At 42.0% G+C, this 26613-nt stretch overlaps 1 protein-coding gene and 1 long non-coding RNA gene across 3 annotated transcripts in view; one reads left to right on the top strand and one right to left on the bottom strand.

Moving 5' to 3' along the window:
• The window catches only part of LOC124290505 (eukaryotic translation initiation factor 3 subunit L-like), a 26445-nt gene extending 3815 nt beyond the window's left edge, over positions 1-22630 (top strand). For both annotated transcript variants that reach the window (XM_046727223.1, XM_046727222.1), the window contains 18 exons: positions 970-1021; positions 1639-1783; positions 8861-8940; positions 9311-9372; positions 9724-9793; positions 10652-10725; positions 11178-11258; positions 12097-12187; positions 13166-13320; positions 14119-14289; positions 14648-14781; positions 14994-15093; positions 16427-16500; positions 17076-17133; positions 20142-20180; positions 21267-21359; positions 21821-21901; positions 22247-22630. In XM_046727223.1, coding sequence (XP_046583179.1) covers positions 970-1021; positions 1639-1783; positions 8861-8940; positions 9311-9372; positions 9724-9793; positions 10652-10725; positions 11178-11258; positions 12097-12187; positions 13166-13320; positions 14119-14289; positions 14648-14781; positions 14994-15093; positions 16427-16500; positions 17076-17133; positions 20142-20180; positions 21267-21359; positions 21821-21901; positions 22247-22282 — 1596 coding nt within the window. In that variant the 3' untranslated portion in view covers positions 22283-22630. The remainder of the gene's footprint in view (positions 1-969; positions 1022-1638; positions 1784-8860; positions 8941-9310; positions 9373-9723; positions 9794-10651; positions 10726-11177; positions 11259-12096; positions 12188-13165; positions 13321-14118; positions 14290-14647; positions 14782-14993; positions 15094-16426; positions 16501-17075; positions 17134-20141; positions 20181-21266; positions 21360-21820; positions 21902-22246) is intronic.
• On the bottom strand, positions 11760-26613 carry LOC124290506. The gene is made up of 3 exons (XR_006901956.1): positions 26603-26613; positions 17602-17609; positions 11760-11839 (listed from the first exon to the last, which is right to left on the bottom strand). It is a non-coding gene; the product is annotated as an uncharacterized LOC124290506 (long non-coding RNA).

Below are 26613 nucleotides of genomic sequence, written 5' to 3'. Positions count from 1 at the left end.
TCTGAGATATTTATCAAGACCATCACGGTTTGAATCTAATTTTCTATAGATGAGCAGATCATGATTTTTTTTATCTGTTTTTAGATCTATTGACATCAATTTTAAGAATATTGTGAATTTACCATTGCTATGACATTATCAAAATTGCAGTTTTTTCTCTGGATTCCTAGTTGGCTCTTGGTATATGAACTGTGTATATTTCTTTCTTTTCTTAACAGTAGAAGTGATTAGAACATGTGAAATAGTGACTCTTTGACAATAGGTTTTGGTGTATGATTAATGAAGTATTGGTTAAAGACTGTGATAATTAAGGAATATTATTGAAGGATTTAGGCAATAGAAATTAAATCTTTAATTTAGCATATAGATACTTTAATGATACTTATGTATTGATCCATGATATAGCTATTGGTTTGAGTGTATCTATGGGATTTATTGGGATGTGGAATCAGATACTCTTCTGGTTGGTGGAGGATATAAAACATTCTAGTTATTTGTATTGTTTTGATTCTGTTAAAGGGAGGTAAGTATGACCTTATGGGAAAGTGTATGGTGTGTGATTGATTGACCTTGCTTGACCCTCACATAATCCCCCCCAAATACTGGAGAAATGACTGGACATGTGACATGTTCCTTTAACTGGTTGATATCAGAGTACTGTAGTAGCAGTAGTGATGGCAAAATGTTCAAGTCAAAGCTGTAAACCTAAGAATAATTTCCATGTGTTTTAATTTCTTGTAATGTAAATTTCTTTGCGAAATTGTATAACTCCTATGATTTAAATTAACCTAGATATCCATCCATAAGAATTTTTAGAATATGAACCTAGGATATATTTTCTTTATTTTTTACCATTTTAGTTGTTTGAGATGTTAGTATTGAATATAAGTGTTACTGACAGAACAACAAACAGGAAGTTCATGTTTTGCCTCTGTCTTGTGTTAATTCATGTATATTTCCTTGTTGCAGTATGATCCCTACTCCTATGCCTACCCAGCTCCAGAATACGAGCTGCATACAGGTGGGTTACTATGGCAACACCATGCTTTCTTTCATATTTGTAGTACCAGTGAACCCGCACCATCAAAGTGCCAGACCAGAAATTGTCTCCACTTCAGGCTATAGTTTGTTTTGTTGGTTTACGCTGCACTCAGCAATATTCCAGCTATCGTAAATAATCAAGTCTGGACCAGACAATCCAGTGATCAACAGCATGAGCATCTTCAGGATATAACACGCTGACATGTGATAAGTCTATACTGTGATATACTGGCATTTCTCCTCATTGTCTGACAGGTCTGTACTTTTATACCCTCGTATCTCTCCTCTTTGTGTGATAGGTCTGTACCGTTATACCTTAGTATATCTCCTTTGTGTGCCAGATCTGTACCGTTATACCTCAGTAATAGTATATCTCTTCTTTGTGTGACAGGTCTGTACTATTATACCCTCATGTATCTCCTCTTTGTGTGTTATACCCTAGTATCTCTCCTTGTGTGATGGGTTTGTACCGTTATACCCTAGTTTCTCCCTCGTGTCTGTCATTATACCCTCCTCATGTGGGTCTGTACCGTTTATAGTTTCTCACTAGTGGGTCTGTACTGTTATACACCAGTATCCCTCCTCCTTGTGTGACAGGTGACCCACGTCAGGACCTGGAGTACGAGCGTCAGTACCAGCAGTCCTACATCGTCCCTGAGCTCATCAAGAACTTCCTTGTCCACTTCCAGAAGTGCATCAATGACTGCAACCTGTATGAGATACAGAACGCTTATGAAAGCGGGTGAGATCTCTACTGCTACGTATCAACTCTAGCATTTGTGATATATCAATACAGCAATACAGTATTGTATCAGTTTACAACTCCTTTATCGCAGTACATATGATTCATGATTTTGCTGTGTATGTAAAAACATCTTAATACTGGCCGAAATTGTCCAAGAACCAGTTAATGCAGATTCTGTAGTATTCCCTGTTTGTCTATAAACAGAATCTGCACAGTGCCCACAAACTTATGTTTCTCCTCTACAATATCCCATCATTACTATCTAAAATTTGAAAACGAACGATTCATGCATGTGGTTTGCCTGCAAAAAGGGGAAAGAATATGAATTTGTTATGAAATATACGTACTGTATTGGGATGCGAATCATATCACACTCGTATTATTTCGATACGCATCGCATCATGCCCACACTGTAATATTACACCTCTATACTGTATGCAGCTTCAGGTCCTGACATTCCTACAGTCCACGGAGCGGCGGGGTAGCCCCTAGGTTAAAGCGTTCGCTCGTCACGCCGAAGGCCCGGGTTCGATTCCCCACATGGGTACAATGTGTGAAGCCCATTTCTGGTGTCCCCCGCCGTGATATTGCTGGAATATTGCTAAAAAACGGCGTAAACAGCATACTCAGTCAGTCAGTCCTACAGTCCACACAATATTCATAATGGTTACAGTTCAACAAGACAAGTGGAAACGCCTCATATTTGACGGTTTATTTATATAACATCTTAAGGACAAGAAGCTGAAATGAGATAGTCTCTACTGCTAGTGGGAACAGAGATTACAAAGGGCCTGTTGAGCTGCTAAGCACATCTCCAATTAAGCCGAGACAGCAGGATTGAAGTGAAATAATATTCAAGACAGTGTTAAGCTTATCTTCACCCACTTATGCCTCCATGTATAACTTGGAATGATTGGTTCTTCCTTGGGGTACTAATAAGAATTTAAATGTCCATTTTAAATTCCTACAACAGTTGTAACTATATTTTCAATAAAATATTTACAAAACAAAAAACTTGTTTTTGTCTTGTGAGACCACCCCTACAGGACCCCTAGGCCCCAACAGCAGGTAACTCTAAGCGTGAACCTCGTACCTCACTTTTCATGCTGTCTGGACTGCATCTAGACTTGTGCATGGGTCAGAGAAATTTTTCCTATTGCGACTGAGTATGAGTGACAAAGAAACAAATTCTGTATGTATGGTACCTTTTCTTTATCGATCAGGCGATAGATATATTGTACGTTGCTTTTTTCATTCATGAATTTGGTGTAACTTGCTTGCGTCCCGCTTGCCTTTAGCATGTCTCACACTTTTCTTTTCAGTCAAAATAAGTGAGTCATGTTTTTTCAATGCTTAGCTCTTGTACGCATTGTTAGCGCTACGTATAGCTAAGTCGTTCAGTCTTTGCACTTTTTTATTGTGTATACGGGTAGTCTAGTGTTATACTTGGTATCCGCTAGTCTGTTGTATTGTTTTATTATATTCAATATCGCCCGTGCGTCTATTTATACATAATATTTGTGCACATTTTTTCACACAGTGCTGGCTCTTTGCTATAGCCTGGTTCTGTTTTGCAGTTTAAAAACTGTATCACCAGTAATGCGGTCATCTCATCACAGGATCTGCATTTGATTTGCCCCAGGAGCCTCGCTGAAGAGGCTCATGATGACCAAGGTTTTGCGTTATGTCAGAGTTTCACCGACAAAACACGGAAGAGTCGTCATGCCGACTTGCTCTTCTATACCAACTTGCTTCAGGCAGGGGGTGACATATGGGGTCTGGACCCGCCTTCTAAGAAACATCCGTCTAAGCACAAAAATCGAAAAGATTTAGGTGCTCTTCCCTCCACATCTGCTATGCCTGATGCAGGGGGTAAAAGGGCTAGGCTTACTGATTCAGTGGCATCCCCTTCCCCTTCACCTTCACATCCTGTTGTTAATGTTTTGCACCGGCACTTTTGTCTCTTAGTGATATATCCACTAGTTTCGGGGCGGGTCCAACCCCTGGGTGTAGCACCGACCCGAGCCTCAGTGCCAGGTTCGGGCCTCCCTCGGGTTCTGTCACCGGCCCAGGATCTCTCCCTGGCTTGGTGCAGTTACCGGCTACTGGCCATACCGCTTTGGCTCCAGCTATCAGGCAGTCGGCACCTATTACGGTGTCTCAGGCTACCGTAGTATCTTCCGGGCTTCCGGGACTCCCTGTTGTCACAGACCAGTCCTCTAGCTCTCGTCGCCCTGGCTCAAGGGTTAGTCGATCCGAGTGCCTCCGTGCTACTGGACCCCTTATCACTTTCTTTCGCTCCTTCGATTCCCGCCTCTGAGCCATCTCTGCCACAGAGAGTTTGGCTTTGGAGGATTGGGCTGAGGAGTCCATGGGTGATGATTGGGGTGGGGGGGGGATGTTTCTTTCTCCCTCGGGTCGTCCCTAAGGCAGGTGCAAGATCGCTTTGCACCTGTTCTGCCGCAGGTGGTTATACCCTCAAACGGCCCCGACCCCTCGGAGTTTAGGCTTCCCAGGGGAAGCATTCGCTCCAAGCAGGGTTGCCGAGAATCCGATTTTACCCTCGCTTATTAGTGAGGTTATTCAACCCCTCCTTCTAGGTACGCGTTCCCGTTTCGACTTACCAGAGTTGAACCGACGCTACTTGTTGGGGGAGGAGGGGATGTTGGAAACCTTAGTAGTGGATGACTGCATTTATGCTTCAGTCACACTAGGTGGTTCGTCTAGTGCTTCAATTGCGTCGGCTAGGCAAGGTCGTTGTTTACCTCCCTTTGGTGCCAATAGTCAAGCCCTTAAGGCCACTTATCGAACGAACGTTTGAAGACCAGTTCCGTAATGCAAGCCAACAACTTTGGGTGGTTGTTCACTCGGCATATTTGTCGGCGCTACAGAGGCAGCTTGCCGACATTGGTCAGGGTGAGGATGATGCATCATCTCACACATTGGCTCGGCAACTTATGGAGGTGCACTCACATCTGGAGTTGCGCTTGTCAGATGATGAGTGCAGTTATGGGACTTAGGCGCTTGTGGCTTTCGGTACCCTGCCACACAACAAGCCCTACTTGCCTTACCGTTTAAGCTGGGTTCCACACTGTTCCCTGGTGCTATTACAGTTGTTCGGGAGGCCGCGGAAGCTGTATCCACATTTAAGGATTCCAAACCCTTATTGGAACAGCCTTCCAGCTCTCGTGCTAGGCCCCCGGTTCTAGCCTCGGCTTATCCTCCCGTGTCGGGGAAGCAGACTTGTAAGTGGTCGGCGCCACTCCAGTCTCGCCGTGGCAAAGGCAGGGGCAGGGGTAGGGGTAAGCCTTCTACTCAGCAAACTTTTCCTAGGAAAGGGAAGTCGGCTCCGACTTCCCAACCTTAATTCCTCGGATACCCTCAGTAGAATCAGGATAGGGAATAGTCATATTCCATACGACTGGTGTTCATTGTCTTCGTCCCGATGTCCCTGTAGGCAGCCGGCTTTCCCTATTTCTGCAGGAATGGGAAAAAGTCACTTTAAATCCCTGGGTCCTGTCCACACTCAGGGATGGTCACATGCCTCAGTGGAGATGGTGGAGATACTCCGTGCTGAGGTCCTGTCATTACTGGACAAGGCAGCCATCGAGGTGGTCCTGATGGGGCAGGAAGAAGCGGGTTATTACTCGACTTATTTCCTGGTCACCAAGAAGGGCGGAGGGTTGAGGCCTATACTAAATCTCAAAGGTCTAAACAAAATGATCGAGGTACCGTCTTTCAAGATGGAGACACTGCGATCAGTGATCTCATCTGTAGAGGTAGGTGATTGGCTTACGTCAATCTCAAAGACACATACCTCCATGTTCCAATGCACCCCGACTTTCGTCAATACCTTCTGTTTTTTGTTCGGCGGGAAGTGCTATCAGTTTCGTGTACTCCCCTTCGGATCTCCACGGCGCCAAGGGTGTTCACCAAACTATTGATTCCAGCGCAAGTCGCCAGGGCACAGGGTCGGTGTTGCCACCTGTACCTAGATGACTGGTTACTCAGAACGCTTGCCACTCACTTGAGCCGAGATGCGTCACTTTCCGTGATGAGCATTCTCACCAAGTTGGGGTAGGTTATCAATCTCAAGAAGTCAGAGCTTGTTCCAACACAGGACCTGATTTTTCTAGGGGCGCGGTTCGACACCAGGAGAGGTTTAGTCTCCCTGTCTCCTGACCGCATAGCCTAAGTCCAGGAGGTAACATTACAGTTCCCCGCATCCCCCATGTTACCAGCACGAGTATGGCTTTCGCTCATTGCTGGGCAACTTGACGGCAACAGTGGATGTAGTTTGGCGCGCGAGGTAGAGGATCCGACCAATTCTGCAAGCATTAGCTCAACTGTGGTCCCATTTGGGGAGTTACGAGACGATTCTCACGACTCGGAGTGGTTATTACCTCATCTCAGGTGCTGGACAGACGCAGGGAACTTATCCAGAGGGCTCCCTTTGAAGTTTCTGACGCCGTCGGTCTCAATTCAAACGCACGCCTCCCTCACATTGTGGGAGGGGTGTGTGTCTTAGACGACCACACAGTATTGGGCCTTTGGTCGGAGAACGAGGCGAACCTCCATATAAATGTACTAGAATTGAGAGCGGTCCAGTTGGTGTTCAAACGCTTCGTGGATCAGGTTCGCAGCCGGTGGTTCGTCTAGAAATGGACAACCAAACGGCAATGACCTATATTCTATATTCTTTCAGGAGGCGTAGCAGTTTCTGCTGTGGTGCGATCGGTTCAACATTCAGGTGATGCCTGTATATCTCCTGGGGGTGGACAACATTTGTGCGGATGCTCTCTCACGACGTATCCTAGCCCCTCACGAGTGGATGCTCGATCGGGGGATATTCGGGATTATTTCCCAGTTGTTCGGGTCGTTCCAGGTGGATCTGTTTGCCTCTAGAGCGACGAATCAGATACCAGTGTTTTGATCCCGGATACCGGATCCGAGAGCCATCGCCTCAGATGCCTTCCAGCTCGATTGGACGGACAGGGTTCTGTCGGCGTTCCCACCCATACCACTGATTCCCAGAGTCCTCTCGCGGCTAACCACCCAACCAGCGCGACTACTTGTGCTGCTTGCACCTCTTTGGTCGGCTCAACGCTGGTTTGCGTTAATCATGATGTTATTGGCTCAGCCTCCTGTACTATTACCCTTTCGACCGGATCTACTATCACAGAACGGAGGGCCACACCCCAATCCCAGGATTCAGTGGGTGGCTTGGCCACTGTCAGGAATTGCCTCCAGGCGAGCGGAATTTCTGCACCAGCTGCAGACACAATTCTGGCTTCGTGGAGGGATTCGACAAACGTTCAATGTGAGGATGGATGAGCGTGTTATGTGCGCTGGTGTGGAAACAGGGATTCTTGTGATCCCTTTTCTTCGACTCTAGGCGAGTTTGTGGACTTTTTGCAATCACGTTTGGGCGCCGGCTTAGCCGCGTCCACTATTCGTGGTTACTCTACGGCTATATCAGCTTTACACACCTACCGACGGTGTTGTATTAGGTCAACACCCACTGGTGCAGCGCTTCTTAGCAGGCGTGGACAGAATTTGCCGGACTGTCCGGCGGATTAGTCCCCCGTGGGACTTATCAATCGTTCTTGATTGGTTGTCCGGTCCTCTTTTTTACACCAGCTGTTAATGTGGAAGGCAGCTTTTCTTGTGACAGTAACGTTTGGCAGGAGGGTCGGTGACATTCATGCAATGTCGGTAGACCCTGAACTTACTGTTTTTCATAAAAACAGAGTTAGCATTCGCCTGCCAGACTCTTACCATCCTAAGATTGCCGGCTCCTGCTTTACCGCAGCCTCCATCGTCTGGTCCCTCTCTTTGACGTGCTCACGTCTTAGATGTCCGTAAGTCTCTCAAGGCTTATATCAAACGAACAGCGTCTATCCGTAAGGATAAACAATTGTTTTTGCTGTTATTGCGGTGTCAAGGCTGGTCTTCTGGCGAACAAGCAAACCATTTCTAGGTGGCTTGTCTCTGCCATTTGTATGGGGTATGTACATAACTCCCCCAGAAGGGTTGAAAGCTCACTCGGTTAGGGCAGTAGCCACATCAAAAGCTTATGCTGCGGCCCTGCCCATTGAGGAGATTTGCTCAGCGGCTATTTGGAGCCGTCCGAATACGTTTATTCGACATTACCAACTCAATAAGCACTCCTGAGAGCGTGCGCAGTTTGGTCGTGTAGTATTCACCAGTGGGCAGGGTTGCGACTCTCTGGCCCATTGAGCTTTCTAGCCTTTCATTGCGTTTGCTACTTGGTGAAGGTTTTATATAGTTCCGTCCCCTGGTGATGGTTAAGTGATGGTTTTCCAGATTCGTTTTTACGATTCCTTTTAACGTTCCCTTTCTATTCACCTTCAGTATGCATAGCCTACCGGGTTTAAAGTGGGGCTAGGTGACATGTCAATTATGGCCCACATCCATCGGTTTTTTTTATATACTCTCAGCCTATCAGGCTATTAAGCTTGGCAACTACTGTCTCTAACCCTATCCATGCCCCCGCCTGATTGACAGCAGCGGTCAGGTGACAGGGTAAGTGTGTCTTTCACTCTCTCAGTCGATTTGGGAATTCCGCTTTGTGAAGGGTATTGTATGCCAGACAAAATACCACTACCGACTCTGTCTATGGGAGTCTGTCTTATGCTTATAAGTACCCCAAGGAGGATCTCTTTTGGAAAAGAATCAAACAAACCTGTAGAGGTTCCTGATTCTTTGAATAGAGTCCTCCTTGGGGGTTCCCTCATTCTGTCTGCGTTCGTTCAGCATGAAAAGTGAGGTACGAGGTTCACGCTTAGAGTTACCTGCTCTTGGCTCTTGGGGCCCAGGGGTCCTGTAGGGGTGGTCTCACAAGACAAAAACGAGTTTTTTGTTTTGTAAATATTTTATTGAAAGATATAGTTACAACTGTCGTAGGAATTTAAAATGGGCATTTAAATGCTTGTAAGTACCCCAAGGAGGACTCGTTTCAAAGAATCAGGAACCTCTACAGGTTTGTTCGAGTTTTTAACCCCGTTTTGAAAATGATTGTTGTTTGGCACTAATGCTCCTGATTGTTCACAGATTTAACAAGCTAACGGACAGATTCTTTAAGAACTCGCCCTGGCCTGAAGCGGAGCACATAGTACCTATCGTCAACAATGGTAAGTAAAGGCATTTAGGGCTGTAAATGATCAATTCTCTTTTTCCTGACTCAAACTAATTACTTTAGTGTGTGAGTCAGGATAAGTCTACAAAATTATTTTTACAGTTATACTGTTATTGTATTAACATAAAAAGAAAGGTGCTTGCTTGTTGTCTTGGTACAGGGCATCTGAATCAGCTGTTTCATGCCATGTTAAGATGGCAAGATTTATTGCGTATGTGTGCACATAGTACAGATGTATTTAGGGGTAAGCAGGGATTTTCATACAGCGAAGCATGGTTGAGTGTATTGCTCAATTTTTTAAGAGAAAATCTTGAAGGGATGTATATACATGTCTCATGTGAGTATAATCTGCCTTGGTGCTTCAGATCCAGTGTTTCTCATCCTGTACAAGGAGCTGTACTACCGGCATATCTATGCCAGGGTCACGGTGAGTGCTCCTCCGACTGGGCACAATCATAGCCAGTTTACTGCAACTATTTCAGTCTGGGCCCCAAACCACTATTCTAACTAGGATCTATCCAATGAATATTTGTGTCATTTTACTGACCAGGCCAGAAATTTACTAGACTCTAGATTCAGGTTAGTGACAAAAGTCACTGGTTCATTATTTTACTTGTCCTGCTGAAGATCTGAATTTTCGTTGACGGCTATCTTGTGTGAAGTCCATCAATTTAATGGATTTTTTGGGCAGAAGATGCCCAGTAAAATTATGAGAAGTTGTGACAGGAGAGATAAGACATTTCTGATGTTCAAAGTCGTGTGTAATATTTTGTTTCAGAGTGGCCCGACACTGGAGCAGAGGTTTGAGTCTTACTACAACTACTGCAACCTCTTCAACTTTATCCTCAGTAAGTGAAAACATTCGTGGGGGGATATAGTCGACGCCTCGTCTGTCTGTCCTCTCTGAATCATTTTGTTTCCGAAGCATAACTCAAAAACCTTTCAATATTTTTCAACAAAAATTGGTGGATATATCAAACAGAACCTAAAGTGGTGCCTTTTGCTATTTACAGATTTTTGACATTTTTATTCTTTTGGGTTTCCATGGAAATGATTTGAACTTAGTTTCAAAGGGAGGGGTAACCTTCATTTCCGGAGCACAACTCGAAAACCGTTCAATATCTTTCTAGAAGACTTGGTAGATATATCAAACAGAAACTAAAGTGGTGCCTTTTGCTATTTGCAGGATTTTGTCATTTCTATTTTTCTTGGTTTCCATGGAAACGTTTTGGAGGGGGGGTGGGCTTCGTTTCCAGATCACAACTTGAAAACCATTCAATATCTTTCATCAAAACTTTGTAGATATATCAAACAGATTTTGAAGTAGTGCCTTTTGTTGTTTGCAGAGTTTTGGCATTTATATTTTTCGTGATTTCCATAAGTAAAAGAAAATCAAGTTGGACTCGGCATTAATGGGTACAACAAGGACTGGTCGGCTTGGAGTCAGTATAATGTGTCTGAGTGGGGTATTCATGCTTAACTGCCGCACGGTATCTCAGTGAGCTAGCACTATAAAACCAGCTTAAGTCTGGGCTAGTACAAGCGGACACACATACACACACATGCACATCGTCATGACAGCGAAATATTCTTAAGTGCGACATTAAACCCTATTTCACCTCACCTCAGATTCACTCATGGTAAGTGAAATATTGCTGTGTTTGTGATATAGTGATTGACTGAGGGTCTTATTTGCCTCGCAACAGATGCAGAGGGCCCCGTCCACATTGAGCTGCCCAACCAGTGGCTGTGGGACATCATTGACGAATTCATCTACCAGGTAGGTGGTGCTCAGGATTGGAATAGAAAGAGTTATTGGCCCTTGATAGGCAGTGTATTGCAGAACCTTGGGCAGTGTTTTGCAGAAACTACCTCATTTGATTATTAGGTTCAGCATTGACTTCATAGATTCAGCTTCTGGTTCACCTGTTTGAATGCGGAGGTTCTAGAACATATGTTTGGGCATTTATCAAGCAAACTTCTAAAGTGGCTCTTAAAGATGTGGATAAAGTAGTTAAGCTTGTCGACTTGGTTGATTGATCTGGTCATCTTATCCTGACGATGTGGCTTGTTGCTTATGAAGTCAACTTGTGTGGTCCAGAGTCATGTATATCGTGTATCTGGAATATTACTTACTTGCTAACGAAAATTCTTGCACAGTTTGTATGGCTATACTATGGAATCAGAACTATTCTTTTTGTAGGACACATTTGACGTTTGTTGTTCGTACAGTTTCAGTCATTCAGCATCTACCGCTGTAAGCTGAACAAGAAGCCAGATGAGGAGATTGACTGTCTGCGTACAAACCCCAAGGTAAAGTACATCTACAGGTAGCATGTTAAGCTGGGTGGAGTGCCAATGTCTCTAAGTAGCCATACGTGCTGTTCCGGCTGTGACACTAAGCAATCAGTGTTGGTTGTAAGAGGATGGGTTGGTCAAGTGTTGATTGACAGCATTGATTGTTGCACACATTCGGGCAGTTGCAGACTTTGTTCCGCTGTGTAAAACATGTCACTTACTCTTAGTTCCAGCCTGTGACATGGAGCAGTGCAGATGTTTTGTATTGGCTGAGCAGAGATGCCAACCACTCTGATTTTCTAGAAAAAATTCTGAATTTATTTTTATGGTATACAATTTTGTAAGTCACCGGTGATTTATTTGAGTGAACACTGTTAAAAGCATTCAGAAGCTTAGTGTGTGGTCCTTTGGGTGTCGATTGTGTATATTGCGTGTTATTGACGAAGTTTTTCCGAATGCATGTCATAGTCTGTATGAAAGTGAAACAAAATGGCAGTGCGGACCACACGCTCACCCCCAACTCTCACCTTTGGTGCTCAGGGCTGGCTTTCAGTCATGACTCCGTTTTCCTTAGATTAAGGGTTGGCATCTCTGGGCTGAGTACATGTGCTCCATGCTGATCACTGGATTGTCTGGTCCTGACTCGATTAGTTACAGACCACCACTATATAGCTGGAATATTGCTGAGTGCGATAACCGACCAACCAACATGCTCCATGCATGGAATCAGAGAACCTGAATGTCATGAGGTTGTGTTAATTTGCACTGTTGATATGTTGAATTTGTTTTGTACACGTGTAGAAGTGGAATGTATGTTGTTTTCTGAATGTGCTCTTTATTGTGTGTGTGGCAGATCTGGAATGTACACAGCGTCCTGAACGTCCTGCACTCCCTGGTGGAGAAGTCCAACATCAACCGACAGTTGGAGGTCTACATCAGTGGAGGTAACAGTTTCATTGATAGTCTTCACAAATTGATTTGTGGATTCATCTCCACCTGCCTCACATCCACCTAATTGACCTGAAGACGTGTTTGTTTCTTTATTGAAAGTAAACCATTTAGGTAGAGGTATGAAAGATGCTTCACATAAAAGACATTCGTTAATAGTTTCTGTCCACAGATGGCATGGACAGTTTAAAATATTTTGCAAATGTGGATGATTCAGTTGTACTTCTGAGAACACAATGTTTTTGAAACAAGTTTCAATACAGGGATATTTACCTATGAATGTTGTTTCAACATTATCATGATAAGATTACAAGGGTTGTAATCAGCTTGTTTTCACTATAAAGTGGATGTTGTGATGATTGATGTAAAACCAGTAAACACATTGTTATAAACAGTGACACTCCCGTCATCAGGCTTTTCCCCACCATTACACCATCATTATGTTCTGTGTCTAGTGAATGGTGTCGCGTCACATGAAACCTGGTACCTAAACATTGCATTGAGGTGAGGTGAAATTGGGTTTAACGTCGTGCTTGAGAATATTTCGCTCATATGACGACATGCATGCGTGTGTATGTGTATGTGCGGCTGCTTGTACTAGCCCAGACTTAAGCTGGTTTTATAGTGCTAGCCCACTGAGATACCATACCGCAGTGAAGCATGAATACCCCACTCAGACACAGTATACTGACTCCGAGCCGACCAGTCCTTGTTGTACCCATTAATGCTGAGCGCCGGGCAGGGACCAACAAGTACCATATTTTAATGTCTTTTGGTATGACGTGGCCGGGGATCTAACCCGCGACCTTCCGCTCTCCGGGCGGACGCTCTAACCACTACACCACGGAGGCGGTCCACATTGCATTGATATCACATCATGTGCAAAGTATTGAACCTACTGACCCATATTTGTGTATGTCTTTCTTTACTTGTCTCAGTGTGATTTATATAGTGACGCAATGTTGTTTTTTCAGGTGATGCTGAGAGTGTGGCTGGTGAGTTCGGCCAGCACTCGCTGTACAAGATGCTGGGCTACTTCAGCCTCATCGGCCTGCTGAGACTGCACTCCCTACTGGGAGATTACTACCAGGCCCTCAAGGTGCTGGAGAACATCGACTTCAACAAGAAGGTGAGATCAGAGCCGAGTTGTGCATCTGTAGCAGAATGACTTCTGTTCATTTCAGGCAGTTCTGTATGCAGATAGTACATGAATCAAACAGATTATGTTCAGTGGTTTTAAGAAACTGGCATTCAAATTCTGAGTTTACTTATTCAGCCCCCCAAAATACCCATGAGCAATATTGGGTAGTTGCCATATATATCAATCTCTTTTCCCAAGGTAAATGGTCAATCTGCAGTTATGGATTATATAAGCTGAAAATAGTAACTCTTTTAATATGGGTTTGTGAAATAGAGTTTGCATTGCCTTAAGTATTGTTGTTCTTCTGAAGTGATGTGCATGCATGTGTGTGTGTGGCTGCTTGTACTAGTCGAGAAACCCATAAAGAACCGTGTAAGAATTGGTCTTCAGCAACCAATGCTTGTCTTAAGACGTGACTAACGGGATCCAGTGGTCAGGCTTGTTGATCTGGTTGACACAGGTCGCCATTATCCCAATTATGTAGATTGTCTGGTCCAGATTGTATTACTTACTTACAGATCGCTCGTGAGCTGCATTAGTGCGGCTTTAAAGAACGAAAAACAAAACTAGTTGAGACTTGCAGGTTTCTGATGGTACAGAGTTTAACAAGGCTTCCCGCTCATTATACTGACACTGTCCTTGTTTCATCTGCTGAATGCAAAGCACCAGGTTTCCTGAGGACCATCTTTCATGGGGGAGATCGAACCAGACTTTCTGCTCACTAAGTAAACTGTATCAACAACACCAGGGAGAAACTGTTTACGAAATGTTTGTGTGTGTGTCTAGAACCTGTACTCAAGAGTGCCAGCCTGTCAGATCACCACCTTCTACTACGTGGGCTTTGCCTATATGATGATGCGGCGCTACCAGGATGCAATCCGAACCTTCTCCAACATCCTGCTGTACATCCAGCGTACCAAGTCCATGTTCCAGAACAGGGCGTCATTGTACGACCAGGTGAGAAGGGAGACAATCCGCCAATACACAGAAATGGGGCAAATATGGACGCTAGTGAACATGTAATGAATGTAGTTGTGTAGGTAGAAGGGAAAATGATTTTGCTTTGAGAAAAGAAAGCTTGTTTGATAAATAGTTACTTTGAAATGAAATTGATTATGTATTTGCAAAATGGATTAGGACAAGTATTTCATTGTCCTGATTGTCGTAACATTTTAATAAATATTTACCACTCACTCAAAGCTACATGTTTGGGGAGGAAGAATTTCCGATTTTTAAAAGTTTGCTGTATTGTTATTGAGGACAAAAGCTGAGAAATATGAGTTGTGTGATGCACATACAACTGATGTGTTGGCAGATCTCCAAGCAGAACGAGAAGATGTACACACTGCTGGCCATCTGTCTGGTGCTTCACCCCATGAGGATTGATGAAAGTGTGCACTCTCAGCTCCGTGAGAAGTTTGCAGACAAGATGCTCCGGCTACAGAAAGGGTGGGTTTGTGATCTTGAGTGCAATGGAAAGAATAAATACAGCGACAAGTTGCTGTATCTCACTTGAAAAATGAAGAAATGTTGGCAGGCCAAGTTGGATGAGAAGTTGTCAGGGAAACCATAGCTGGGATCATACAAATCTTCTGCTCCATATTGTAGACCCATTGACTGGTAATCTGCTGACAGGTAATAGGAATTGTTTTGTTTTGCAGTGACATGGCCGAGTTTGAGCAATCTTTCTCCTTTGCGTGCCCCAAGTTCTTGTCCCCAGTGCCTCCTAACTACGACGGCGGAGGCAGCAACTACCACAAGGTGAGAGGTCAACCAAGTACAGCAGTTGTCGTACAACAATTGTCAAACGCATTTAGTCATCCGAGGAGCAATTCCGGTACTAAAGACTTGTCAACTGCCCCGGACCTGTTTGTTTACAGGCAGCAATTGTGTAATTTGGTGCTGGGTTATGCTCTCTCATCAATGGTCGAATTGACTGTAGAGTTTATCTTCCTACAGATGGGGAATCTGATGTATAACTTGCTTATGATAAGGATTACTGAGTGAATCTTGTTTATTGCAATGATAAACAATGGCTACAGCAACACCAACAGTCAGTTCACACATTGTCACTAGTAATCATGTATGAGGTCTGTGGTTTAGTTCTCTTCCTGACTCTTTGGCTGCTGGTTATGACAAGAACATGAACATGTAGTGAGGTGGTACACATGTGGCTACCATGGAAGAATGACGAAATTCAGTCAGAAGAGTCTGTGTCTTTTCTATCTATCGTAAAATTTTGGCTGGAGGTACTTCTTTCTAGCCCCTGTGATATTTGTTTAGGTAATGATGTAAAAAGATAATCGCCCCGCCCACAGCGGAACGGGGACTATGTATTCAGCGACATCCGCGATCGCCCCGTTCCGATTCTTGTTAACGGATATCTCATGAACTGTTGTACCCAACCAATGTCTTCAAATTTGGTGACAGCCTACATTGGGGATTACCAAGACACCAGTTGATTTTGGTGACCTTGACCTTATTTTCAAGGTCACTATGGCACTTTGACCACTTTTCAAAATCCTGTTAACGCGATATCTCATGAACTGTTGTACCCAATGTCTTCAAATTTGGTAACAGCCTACATTGGGGGGATTACGGTAGACACCAGTTGATTTTGGGTGGACTTGACCGTTATCTTCAAGGACACCACGACACTTTGCACACTTTTAACCCTTGTTCATGACGATATCTCATGCACTGTTCTACCCAATGTCTTCAAATTTGGTGACAGCCTACGTTGGGGATTACACAGACACCAGTTGATTGGGTGACCTTGACCTTATTTTCATCACCACGGACACTTTGACCACTTTTCACACTTATTTAAATGCTTATATCTCATAAAACATTGCACCCATTGCTTTCAAGTATGTTGACAGCCTACATTGGGTGATTATGCAGACACCAATCATTTCAGGCATCTTGTATGTGATCAAAAATAGTAAATATAGATATTCCATTCTTTAGCGGCAGGGAACATTGCCATATCAGTGGCAAACACTTGTTCTTAGATAATTTTGGATTTTGTTCAACCTGATTTGCTTTACTGACAAAATATGACAATCTGTTACAAGTTGTGTTTTTGCTGCAGGAGCCGTTCCAGCTGCAGCTGACGGTGTTCCAGGAGGAGGTCCGACAACAGATCCTTGTTCCCACCATTAGGAGGTAGGAGCCTTACTAAATGTTGACATGGCAAAGCTAGCTCAGTTGTCTTTGGTGCCTTGATTCACTGTGCAGAGCTCTGTCCCTTAGGTCTACCAGAAACTGATAATAGTGGGTTATAATTGTATTCATCCTGATTGTTTGACAGTTCCTCTAAAGTGGTAAATGTTTAAGACCTGCATCACTTTAGGCTTTCCTTGCTTAACAAATAATTCAATATACCCCTTGAGTCTTTCCTCCTAGTTCTTGTTTGACATCATGTTCTGACTCAGGTACTGTCTGAAACTACCGTAAACTCATCTACACTGAACAGTTGAGTGGACCATACGTTACTGTTCCATCTTTTTCCTGATCTTGGTCTAGATATTGTTTCTAAGTCTCTAGAGTAATCTCTACCTGCTGGATTAGTAATTAAAGTAGAGTTTACAGGGAAACAGAATTGGTGTAATATCCCAGAGATGCCAATTAATCCAAGCCTTCCCAAACTTTACCACCCTATGCATGATGTTGTGTTTTTGTTTAACAAATAATTGAATGGTCACCCCCTTGAATAGTCTTACCCTAAATTGTCTTTTCAGTTACCTGAAACTTTACACAACCCTGCCCATCTCAAAACTTGCTGTCTTCATGGATATGGTGAGTAGTTAGCATCATTGTGTGTGTGTTGGGGAGAGAGAGAGAAAGGACCCATGGAGATCCAAGTTAGAATAGGTATTCAGGAACCCATGCCTGTTCTGAGAGGTGACTAATGGGATAGGAGTCGCTGACTTGGTTGATTCATGTTTTCTTTCCCAAATGTGTAGAAAAGTGCTCATGATGTCAATCACTGGATTGTCTGGTCCAGATTCAAGTTTAAGCATTAACAACTGTAATATTGCTGTATTGAGCAACAGACAGACACTCATCTAAGGTGCCACCATTCACTCTGCAGAGTTGGGCTCATTGTAAAACCTGTGATTGTTAAAGTTCTGAATCTAGGTCACCCTGATCATGTTCCTAAGTTTGCCAGGACCATACCTGTGCTAGTGGGTTTCACTAAAGTGGTAAATATCTGGGACATGTAACTAGAAATGTTTCTGCCACATCAACCTTTCAATCATATACATATTTTACTATAACTAGTAAGTAGTTTTGATTCTTTAACTTCCGTGAAGCGATCTGAACACAAGTAAGATATCATTTCAGGCTTCCACAACGCCTAAGCCGCACTCACAAACATAACCCATTTAGCCACGAACTGCGGGGTCCTGTGGAAATCTGTGCATGGTGACACCATCACCCGACCCCTAGAGCAATTGGCGACAAAGCAGCGATTCGGCATGTTGTCGTTCATGTCGAGAAATCATCAAAATGATGAGCCTGCTATACACTTTCTATACAACTAACTGAAAATCGTTCCTCATATGGCGTCACTGCAGTGCTCTGGCGACAGAGTTAGTTAAACCTGTCTGTGGTTTTACGTTTGGTTAGAGAGGAAGCAGGCGACTTTTTGGCCACTTTTAATAAACCGGTATTAATTAACCACAAGTTTTTAAAGAATAAATTTGGTGTTACGCATAAGACTAACCACAAATCTTTCATATGTAATGGTTAAAAGAGTAACAAAAAACAAAGTTTAGTGGTTCTTTAACGTGATATCTCATGAACTGTTGTACCCAATGTCTTCAAAGTTGGTAACAGCCTACATTGGGGGATTACGCAGACACCAGTTGATTTGGGTGGACTTGACCGTATCTTCAAGGACACCAGAACACTTTGCACACTTTTAACCCTTGTTCATGCGATATCTCATGCACTGTTCTACCCAATGTCTTCAAATTTGGTGACAGCCTACGTTGGGGGATTACACAGACACCAGTTGATTTAGGTGACCTTGACCTTATTTTCATCACCACGACACTTTGACCACTTTTCACACTTATTTAAATGCGATATCTCATAAAACATTGCACCCATTGTTTTCAAGTATGTTGACAGCCTACATTGGGTGATTATGCAGACACCAATCATTTCAGGCATCTTGTATGTGACCAAAAAATAGTAAATATAGATATTCCATTCTTTAGCGGCAGGGAACATTGCCATATCAGTGGCAAACACTTCTTCTTAGATAATTTTGGATTTTGTTCAACCTGATTTGCTTTACTGACAAAATATGACAATCTGTTACAAGTTGTGTTTTTGCTGCAGGAGCCGTTCCAGCTGCAGCTGACGGTGTTCCAGGAGGAGGTCCGACAACAGATCCTTGTTCCCACCATTAGGAGGTAGGAGCCTTACTAAATGTTGACATGGCAAAGCTAGCTCAGTTGTCTTTTGGTGCCTTGATTCACTGTGCAGAGCTCTGTCCCTTAGGTGTACCAGAAACTGATAATAGTGGGTTATAATTGTATTCATCCTGATTGTTTGACAGTTTCTCTGAAGTGGTAAATGTTTAAGACCTGCATCACTTTAAGCTTTCCTTGCTTAACAAATAATTCAATATACCCCTTGAGTCTTTCCTCCTAGTTCTTGTTTGACATAATGTTCTGACTCAGGTACTGTCTGAAACTACTGTAAACTCATCTACACTGAACAGTTGAGTGGACCATACGTTACTGTTCCATCTCTTTCCTGATCTTCCTGTGGGGTCTTGGTTCGAATCCCCACATGGGTACATTGTGTATTGTTTCTAAGTCTCTATTGCTAAAGATAAAACCTCAGTAAGTCAGTCAGTCACTGATCTTGGGCTAGATATTGTTTCTAAGTCTCTATAGTGATCTCTACCTGCTGGATTAGTAATTAAAGAGTTTACAGGGAAACAGAGTTGGTGTAATATCCCAGAGATGCCAATTAATCCAAGCCTTCCCAAACTTTACCACCCTATGCATGATGTTGTAGTGTTTTGTTTAACAAATAATTGAATGGTCACCCCCTTGAATAGTCTTACCCTAAATTGTCTTTTCAGTTACCTGAAACTTTACACAACCCTGCCCATCTCAAAACTTGCTGTCTTCATGGATATGGTGAGTAGTTAGCATCATTGTGTGTGTGTTGTTGTTGTTGTTGTTTTTTTTTTGGGGAAGGAGGGAGAGAGAAAGCACCCATGAAGATCCAGGTTAGAATAGGTATTCAGGAACCCATGCTTGTTGTGGGAGGTGACTAATGGGATAGGTCTCGCTGACTTGGTTGATTCATGTTTTCTTTCCCATATGTGTGGAAAAGTGCTCATGATGTCAATCACTGGATTGTCTGGTCCAGATTCAAATTTAAGCATTAACAACTGTAATATTGCTGTATTGAGCAACAGACAGACACTCGTCTAAGGTGCCACCATTCACTATGCAGAGTTCGGCTCATTGTAAAACCTGTGATTGTGGGTTCGAATCTAGGTCACCCTGATCATGTTCCTAAGTTTGCCAGGACCATACCTGTGCTAGTGGGTTTCACTAAAGTGGTAAATATCTGGGACATGCGTAACTAGAAATGTTTCTGCCACATCAACCTTTGCAGTGATATTAATGAATTCTGTTGAAATGAGGAATTGTCCTCAAGATAATAATCTTGGACTATCTGTGTCAAATGTGAAGGTACATAATTGTAATTGTTAGACAAACTTGTAATATTACAATCTGTCACCGTAATCATCATTCAATATTGTATTTCAGTCAGAGGATCAGCTGAGGACCCATCTCATGTGCTTCAAGGTATGTGATTCTCAACACATAATATTCCACATTGGGCTTTCTTCTCAACTTGTTACATGCTGTGTTACTAATGACACTTTCTCCACATGGGTACAATGTGTGAAGCCCATTTCTGGTGTCCCCCGCCATGATATTGCTGGAATATTGCTAAAAGCGGCATAAAACCATACTGACTCACTCACTAATGACACTGTGTTCAGATCAACATTTAGTATCAACTATCTCAGTCATACATGAATAAGAGAATGTTCACTGGGCGTGGTGGGCAAGCTGGCTAAGGCACCAGGCTAGTGATCCAGCGAGGTTGAGGTGTCGGGATCGAGCCCACCTGTTACCGGGTGTAAAAACCTTGGAGTCAACTTTGTGTGCAGACTCTTTCAGTGTTGTCACAACCCCTAGTGTACAGTACACAACCCTGTGCATTTAAAAGAACCCACGAATCCGTTGGTACGTGACCAGATGGTGGCCACATGAATACGTGCAAACACCTAGTTGCAGGTACAGCAACATGCAGTGAACTTGGACAAAATACTGTGACTATGTGTCCCAGTCCACCCAGCTGTGAATGGGTACCTCGCTAGGATGAGAAAGACACAATAACTCGGTGCGCCTAGTGGCTGCAAGAGTTGTATACTCCCCAGGGAGTTGAGATTGATAATACGATGTGCCATTGAGATTGACAGCCAATGATCGAGGGAAAAATATCGGCGCCTTGAGCAAGCACTAGTTGCCTGGATATGTGCGCTATATAAGTATCATATAATAAATAATTTAATCCCCATAGGAGCACAGTGTTAGCCTTGAGCCAACCTGCTTCTGCAGTCCCATGTACCAGATAGCATATTGGTTTGATGCTGAGGTTTTCTCTTAAATGCTGCGATATTACTGCTGAGCAGTTTTGCCAGATGTCCCAGGAAACACATGTTTCTAATGTCATGCTTGTAAATCCGTTTCACCATAGTGGTAAACATCAAAGATCTGCATCACATCAGGCATTCCTCTTGTATCACACTGAAAATATGGCTGTTCAGAACAGTACCAAACTCTTGCCCGCTCTCTCACTCACTCACTCGCTTCTTGTTTCAGCACAAGATGAAGAACCTGGTGTGGACAAAGGGCACAAGTGGGCTCGAGGGAGAATTCCAGTCTGCTTCAGAAGTGGACTTCTACATTGATAGGGTATGTCAGGATTTTGGGACTTATGGGTTGTACACTTAAACACTACCAATCCAGAAGTTTTTGTTTCAATTCATATTGTAGATATGCATAAAATGGGTACCTATTTAAGCCCCTTTCATTATTTATAGATATTCTTGAAAGTAATCTTGCTGCAATCTTGCTCTTTTGACTAAATTACCTTTGGGCCTAATGAACATGTTCAAGCTTAACCCAGCTGAGACTCTTAAAGATGACACTCATCAACTATTCTTAAAAGTAAACATTACTTGTTTTACTCCAAAAACAAGGGTTGGCATCTCAGTGTTGAGAGTCCCAGACTGAACAAGGAGTTTTTACCTGAAGGAAACACAAACTGTGTGAGATGTCACTTTCATTTCACTGGATTGGTTTGGGTTGTGCTCAATACAAACAAAAGATAGTACACTTGTAGAACAATGACATGTGGTTTCTGCTTATTTCAGGAGATGATTCATGTAGCGGACACGAAAGTTGCTAGAAGATATGGAGATTTCTTCATCAGACAAATTCACAAGTTCGAGGAGGTAAGCATCAGACCAAGTTAAAAACTGTGTAATAGTGACCACATGCTCAACTATTGACTTTCAATATTTTCGTACTTGTTTGAATTATTTATGTTTCTATGGAAACAATTTGGACTTTACTCAAACATGTACAAGTTGCATTTGTTGCCTACCAAGCCTGTAAAGCTAATGAATACTTCTGCCAGACACTTGATCTATAATGTGTATTTTTTTCAAAACACATGTAGTTATAACTTTAAGTAATGTACCTAAAAATATGAGGTTTGGGGTGGAGACATGTTTATGAATAATATGATACTTTGTTCAGAGTCAAAAGTTTAATGACATGATATTTTGCCTTTTCAGATTTCACGGACACTTAAACCTGCACAACAGCCTTAATGTAATAGGAATGCTTCGTGGGATGGAACTCAATTTCTACATATTTACAATGTTTTTGAATTAATGGTATTAAATCTATTCACCTGGAAAACATGGATTTGCATGTTCTGATCATAGTGTACAAGCATTCTCTTTTGCACAGAATATAAGAATTTACACAAAAACCAGCAATACCAAATTCTGAATATTTATCCAAGATTAATCGGAAATAGTGGTATCTGATTCTTCTTGAAATCTACCATGAAAACATGGTAGTTTATCTTTCAGTTTCATTGTGTACCAGTATGATAATAAACACACATCAATCTTGACATTAAAAACTGACAAAAGTGATGATGTTGAACCTTGTTTCTGTGAATTTTATTTTTTCTTTCCCAGTAGTTGATTAAAGGCCTGTATTGTATGAAGTAGCAGGCTCTCTGAGTAATCGGGTCTGGATCAAACAGGCTAGTGAAAGCATGATAAAGATTGCCACCAAATGGATAACGTCTCGGAAAGAACATCACTGTGATATGTCCCTCACGCAGGGTGTCTACATATCGACCTGCCATTTACTGACATGTTGCTGCAGTACCACCAGCTGGATAGAGCGTCAGCCCAGAAAAATACTACTGGTTAGCTCAGTCATACTCAAAGGAACATTTTGGGGAGCTTTCCATGTGTCTTTAACACCAACCTTTTGCCCCCAGACAGTCTGCATCAGCTGATAATGTGGTTGATCATATGATACTGAAATCATGTATAAGCTTGCCTAAAACATGTCATTTAACTTTCAGACTTAGACCATGACCTACAATTACATGATAAAAACAATTCCAATTCATCAGCTGAAGGATTTGTACCAAATTCACATCTGCGAGGAATACAATAACCACAGTATACATGTGACCTTTAATATCAAATGCAAATATTTCCAATGAACTCGCCAACATATAAACCAGATATACCCTTAAGTGGAAGATTGTAATTTCTGTAGATTTATATGATCTTCGTACATATAAAGAAAATGTCCTTTGAAGCACATTTAGTGCCAATGACCTACAGTAAATGATCTTCTAATAAGCTGTGGCGATTAGATTCAGTGAAACCTTACAGCATCCTACATTCACAACCAGATACAGTATCAAGGGAAAGCTGAACTGCCAATTTCAGTGTGGTTTCATTATCCTTCAGCAGTGTATGAAATAAGCCAAAATTCCAGCCAGACGTCCGGGCTGCCAACTTCAAAATGTTACCAGCCCAAAAATGATTTAAGCAGACCAGACCCCAAGATAAAGTGAATTTACTCAGGTGTATGGTACAATTAAAAATTTTACCAGACTATTGGGCTGGAAAGCTGTAAATTTAGACTGTCAGAAATCTAGCCTGTCTCAGGCAGTCGGACAGGCCTTATTTCATACACTGCCTTCGGTCATCTCCAAATGCAAACAAAAACATATCCATTTAAATCTGTGGTTTTGACATATATTATTAGCACTTGTTGAATTAAGTCACAATTTGTGAGTGAACTTGTGAACTCGATATAAGTGTGTGTGTGCGCACTAGAGTGAGGGAGTGAGTATACCATTACAATACATGGACCCAACATACCCATGATACAAGGCGAGCACACTTTAATATTTGTAAAATTGAAATGTTCAAAATTCCAATTACCCAACACAAACAATGTACACAGTTTCCCAGAAATTATTGAGAAAATCTTTGTTTCCTAAATTTTTTAAATAAGTGTTACATTATGTAGTAAGGTACTTGATATGGAAGGGTGTAGGCTTCAGAATGAACCTAACTACATCAAGGGTTATCTCCCCTGGTGTAGCAGGCATCTTCCTTTGATGATATAGCAGATTTCACACTCCAATGCAGCGATGACTGCGCATTGAACTCTAGGAGAGTGGACAGATTTGACAGCAGAGGAGAGGAGAAAGTAAAGCTGGTTCCAGGTGACTTTGAAAGGGTTGCAACTGATGCAAGAGAGTTAGCTGGTAGACATGAGAGTCCTTCACCATTGATGAAAGATGCACAAAAAGAAATGTTTAAACTGGTGTAGGGCTCGAGAAAATCAAGATTGGGATGTTTTCTTTTCTGATGAAAGTTCTGTCTGACTTTTTCCAAACTGTGTGAACATTTGGACAAAAGATACCGTGAAACCTATCTACCAATGCCCAAGACATAGCCCGAAATCTCATATGTGGGGTGGGATATCATGTGGAGTGACGCCGTTGTTTTTTTTCACTGGAAATAGGACGAAGGAGCGATACGTTGACATCTTACATGATCACCTCCTTCCAACAGCCCGAACATTGTATAAGAAGATAATTGGATTTTCCAGCAAGACAATGACCCCAAACACACTGCAGGCTACACAAAAGTGTTTGTCGGACAAATGTTCAAGTTTTAGACTGGCCCAGCTACAGCCCAGATCTTAACCCTTTTGAGAATGTGTGAGGACTAATGAAGAACAGAATAAACAAAAAGGACTTAGAAATCTTGAGGATATGAAGAAAGAAGTGGTCGAATTTGGGGATACTCGTGTCACACAATTTCCTACAAACTTTGATCGGTAGTGTACCTAGGCACATTCAGTCCTGTATTGCAGGGCAAGGAGGTCGTCTCGCAAAATACTGAAGAGACTAAGAGAATCATATCTCAACATATTCATTTAAGTTATACTTTATATACATGCAGTTTATATACATGTACAGTCAAATCCCGATGAGTCGAATCGCTGGGGACCAAGTAATAAATTCGACTTATCCATGTAGTATAGGTAAGTCTATGAGGGTAGAAAAAAAGATGATCCAGTCCTAATTCCTCCGCCTAAGCATTTGTTTATCTAATGATTACCATATCACTTATCAGTTCCAGTCTGATTAGCACAGACAGTGATTTCCGTAAAATCACTAATCTGCCTTTTTGAACTCACCCATCAATGGCGGAAAGGTGCGAGTCGCGCTGGTTTGTTAATTGGATCAGGTTGCTACACCAATCAACTTCTCATTGACTGACTTCGGCTTATGTATACAAGACTGCTGTTGTTTGAATCTTATGGGACCAAATTTCCTTTTCGAGTCATCGTGTGTATTTATGAGACGAATTCGTGTAACCGGTATTCAAATGATCACAACCATAACAGGGAATGGTGGGGACCGACAGGTACTTCGAGTTATGCATAATATTCGAGACACCAGCATTCGACTCATCGGGATTTGACTGTATTAAGATATTTTTTTTGTTTTACATATTTATTTCCTCCTGTTACACATGGCATAGCACACTTAGGGTAATTAGAGTACAACAGCATGATGTACATGTAATATTGTGTTTCCATGGTTGTTAAAAGATGTACAGAGGAGGTATTTTTCCTCCTTTAGGCCAGACCAATTTTATTTCTTGTTTTACGTATTTTAGTCCTCAGAAAACCTAAAGGCAGGAGGGAAAAAATATATAAATAAAATCACCAATCAAAGTAATATTCCTTCTAAATACTAAAAGTATTTTACTTTTGTCAATTTATGAAGTGTATATGAGGCTAAAAACAATCTAAAAAAAAATTTTTCTTGTAAGTTTACATTTTTGGCCAATAAAAGCATTAGCATTTTACTTTTTGAGCGGGGAAATTTAAAAAAAAATTCTCTTATTCTTGAAAAAATATGACAGGCAGATCTGTAAAACAATAAATAAAATTGGTCTGGCCTTAGGACAAACACTCAAAAGCTTAACAACTCAATAGAAATCTGCTGGCCTCGTATTACATGTTAAATATATATTCTATGATCTTGTTTATTGCTGCTCCAATGATGCAAAGAGTACGATACAACATCCAAGACTGGTACAACTTATCCTGATCACTGTTTCTAAAAGCTATGTCCTTTTCTATTTTGTACCTTATGTCTATTTCCTTGACAAATCATCTAAATATTTTTCTGTTTCTTTGCAAAAAGCAATATGAAATCAAAAACCTAGTCTGTTATGTTTTCTTGAACTCCAAATAGTATAAATTCAGCACTTAGCTTCATATTGCACACATGACCACACTAGTCTATCCATTTCAAAACTTTATCCTTGTAGTCCTTAGTAACATCACATTCCCAAAATAAATGGACAATAGTTTCCTTTTCACTCTGGCAATAGAAACAAAGATAATACTGAACATATTTTCATTTTAATATAAAGGAATTTGTTGTAAGTATATGTTATTGTAGTACAATGTTCTTCAAAACAGTCTGATGCACTTTTGGTTAACAAGAGTTGCAAGATACTGCTTAATGCTGTTTATTACACCATAATATTCATATAAATTACACACGAGGATACACAGACTTAAACAAGAG

This window comes from Haliotis rubra, unplaced genomic scaffold (assembly GCF_003918875.1).
Source record: "Haliotis rubra isolate DU_JTF1 unplaced genomic scaffold, ASM391887v1 Scf468, whole genome shotgun sequence".
Classification (NCBI taxonomy): domain Eukaryota; kingdom Metazoa; phylum Mollusca; class Gastropoda; order Lepetellida; family Haliotidae; genus Haliotis; species Haliotis rubra.
Note: the sequence above shows the minus strand (reverse complement) of the source record. Positions and strands in the feature narration are given on the sequence as shown.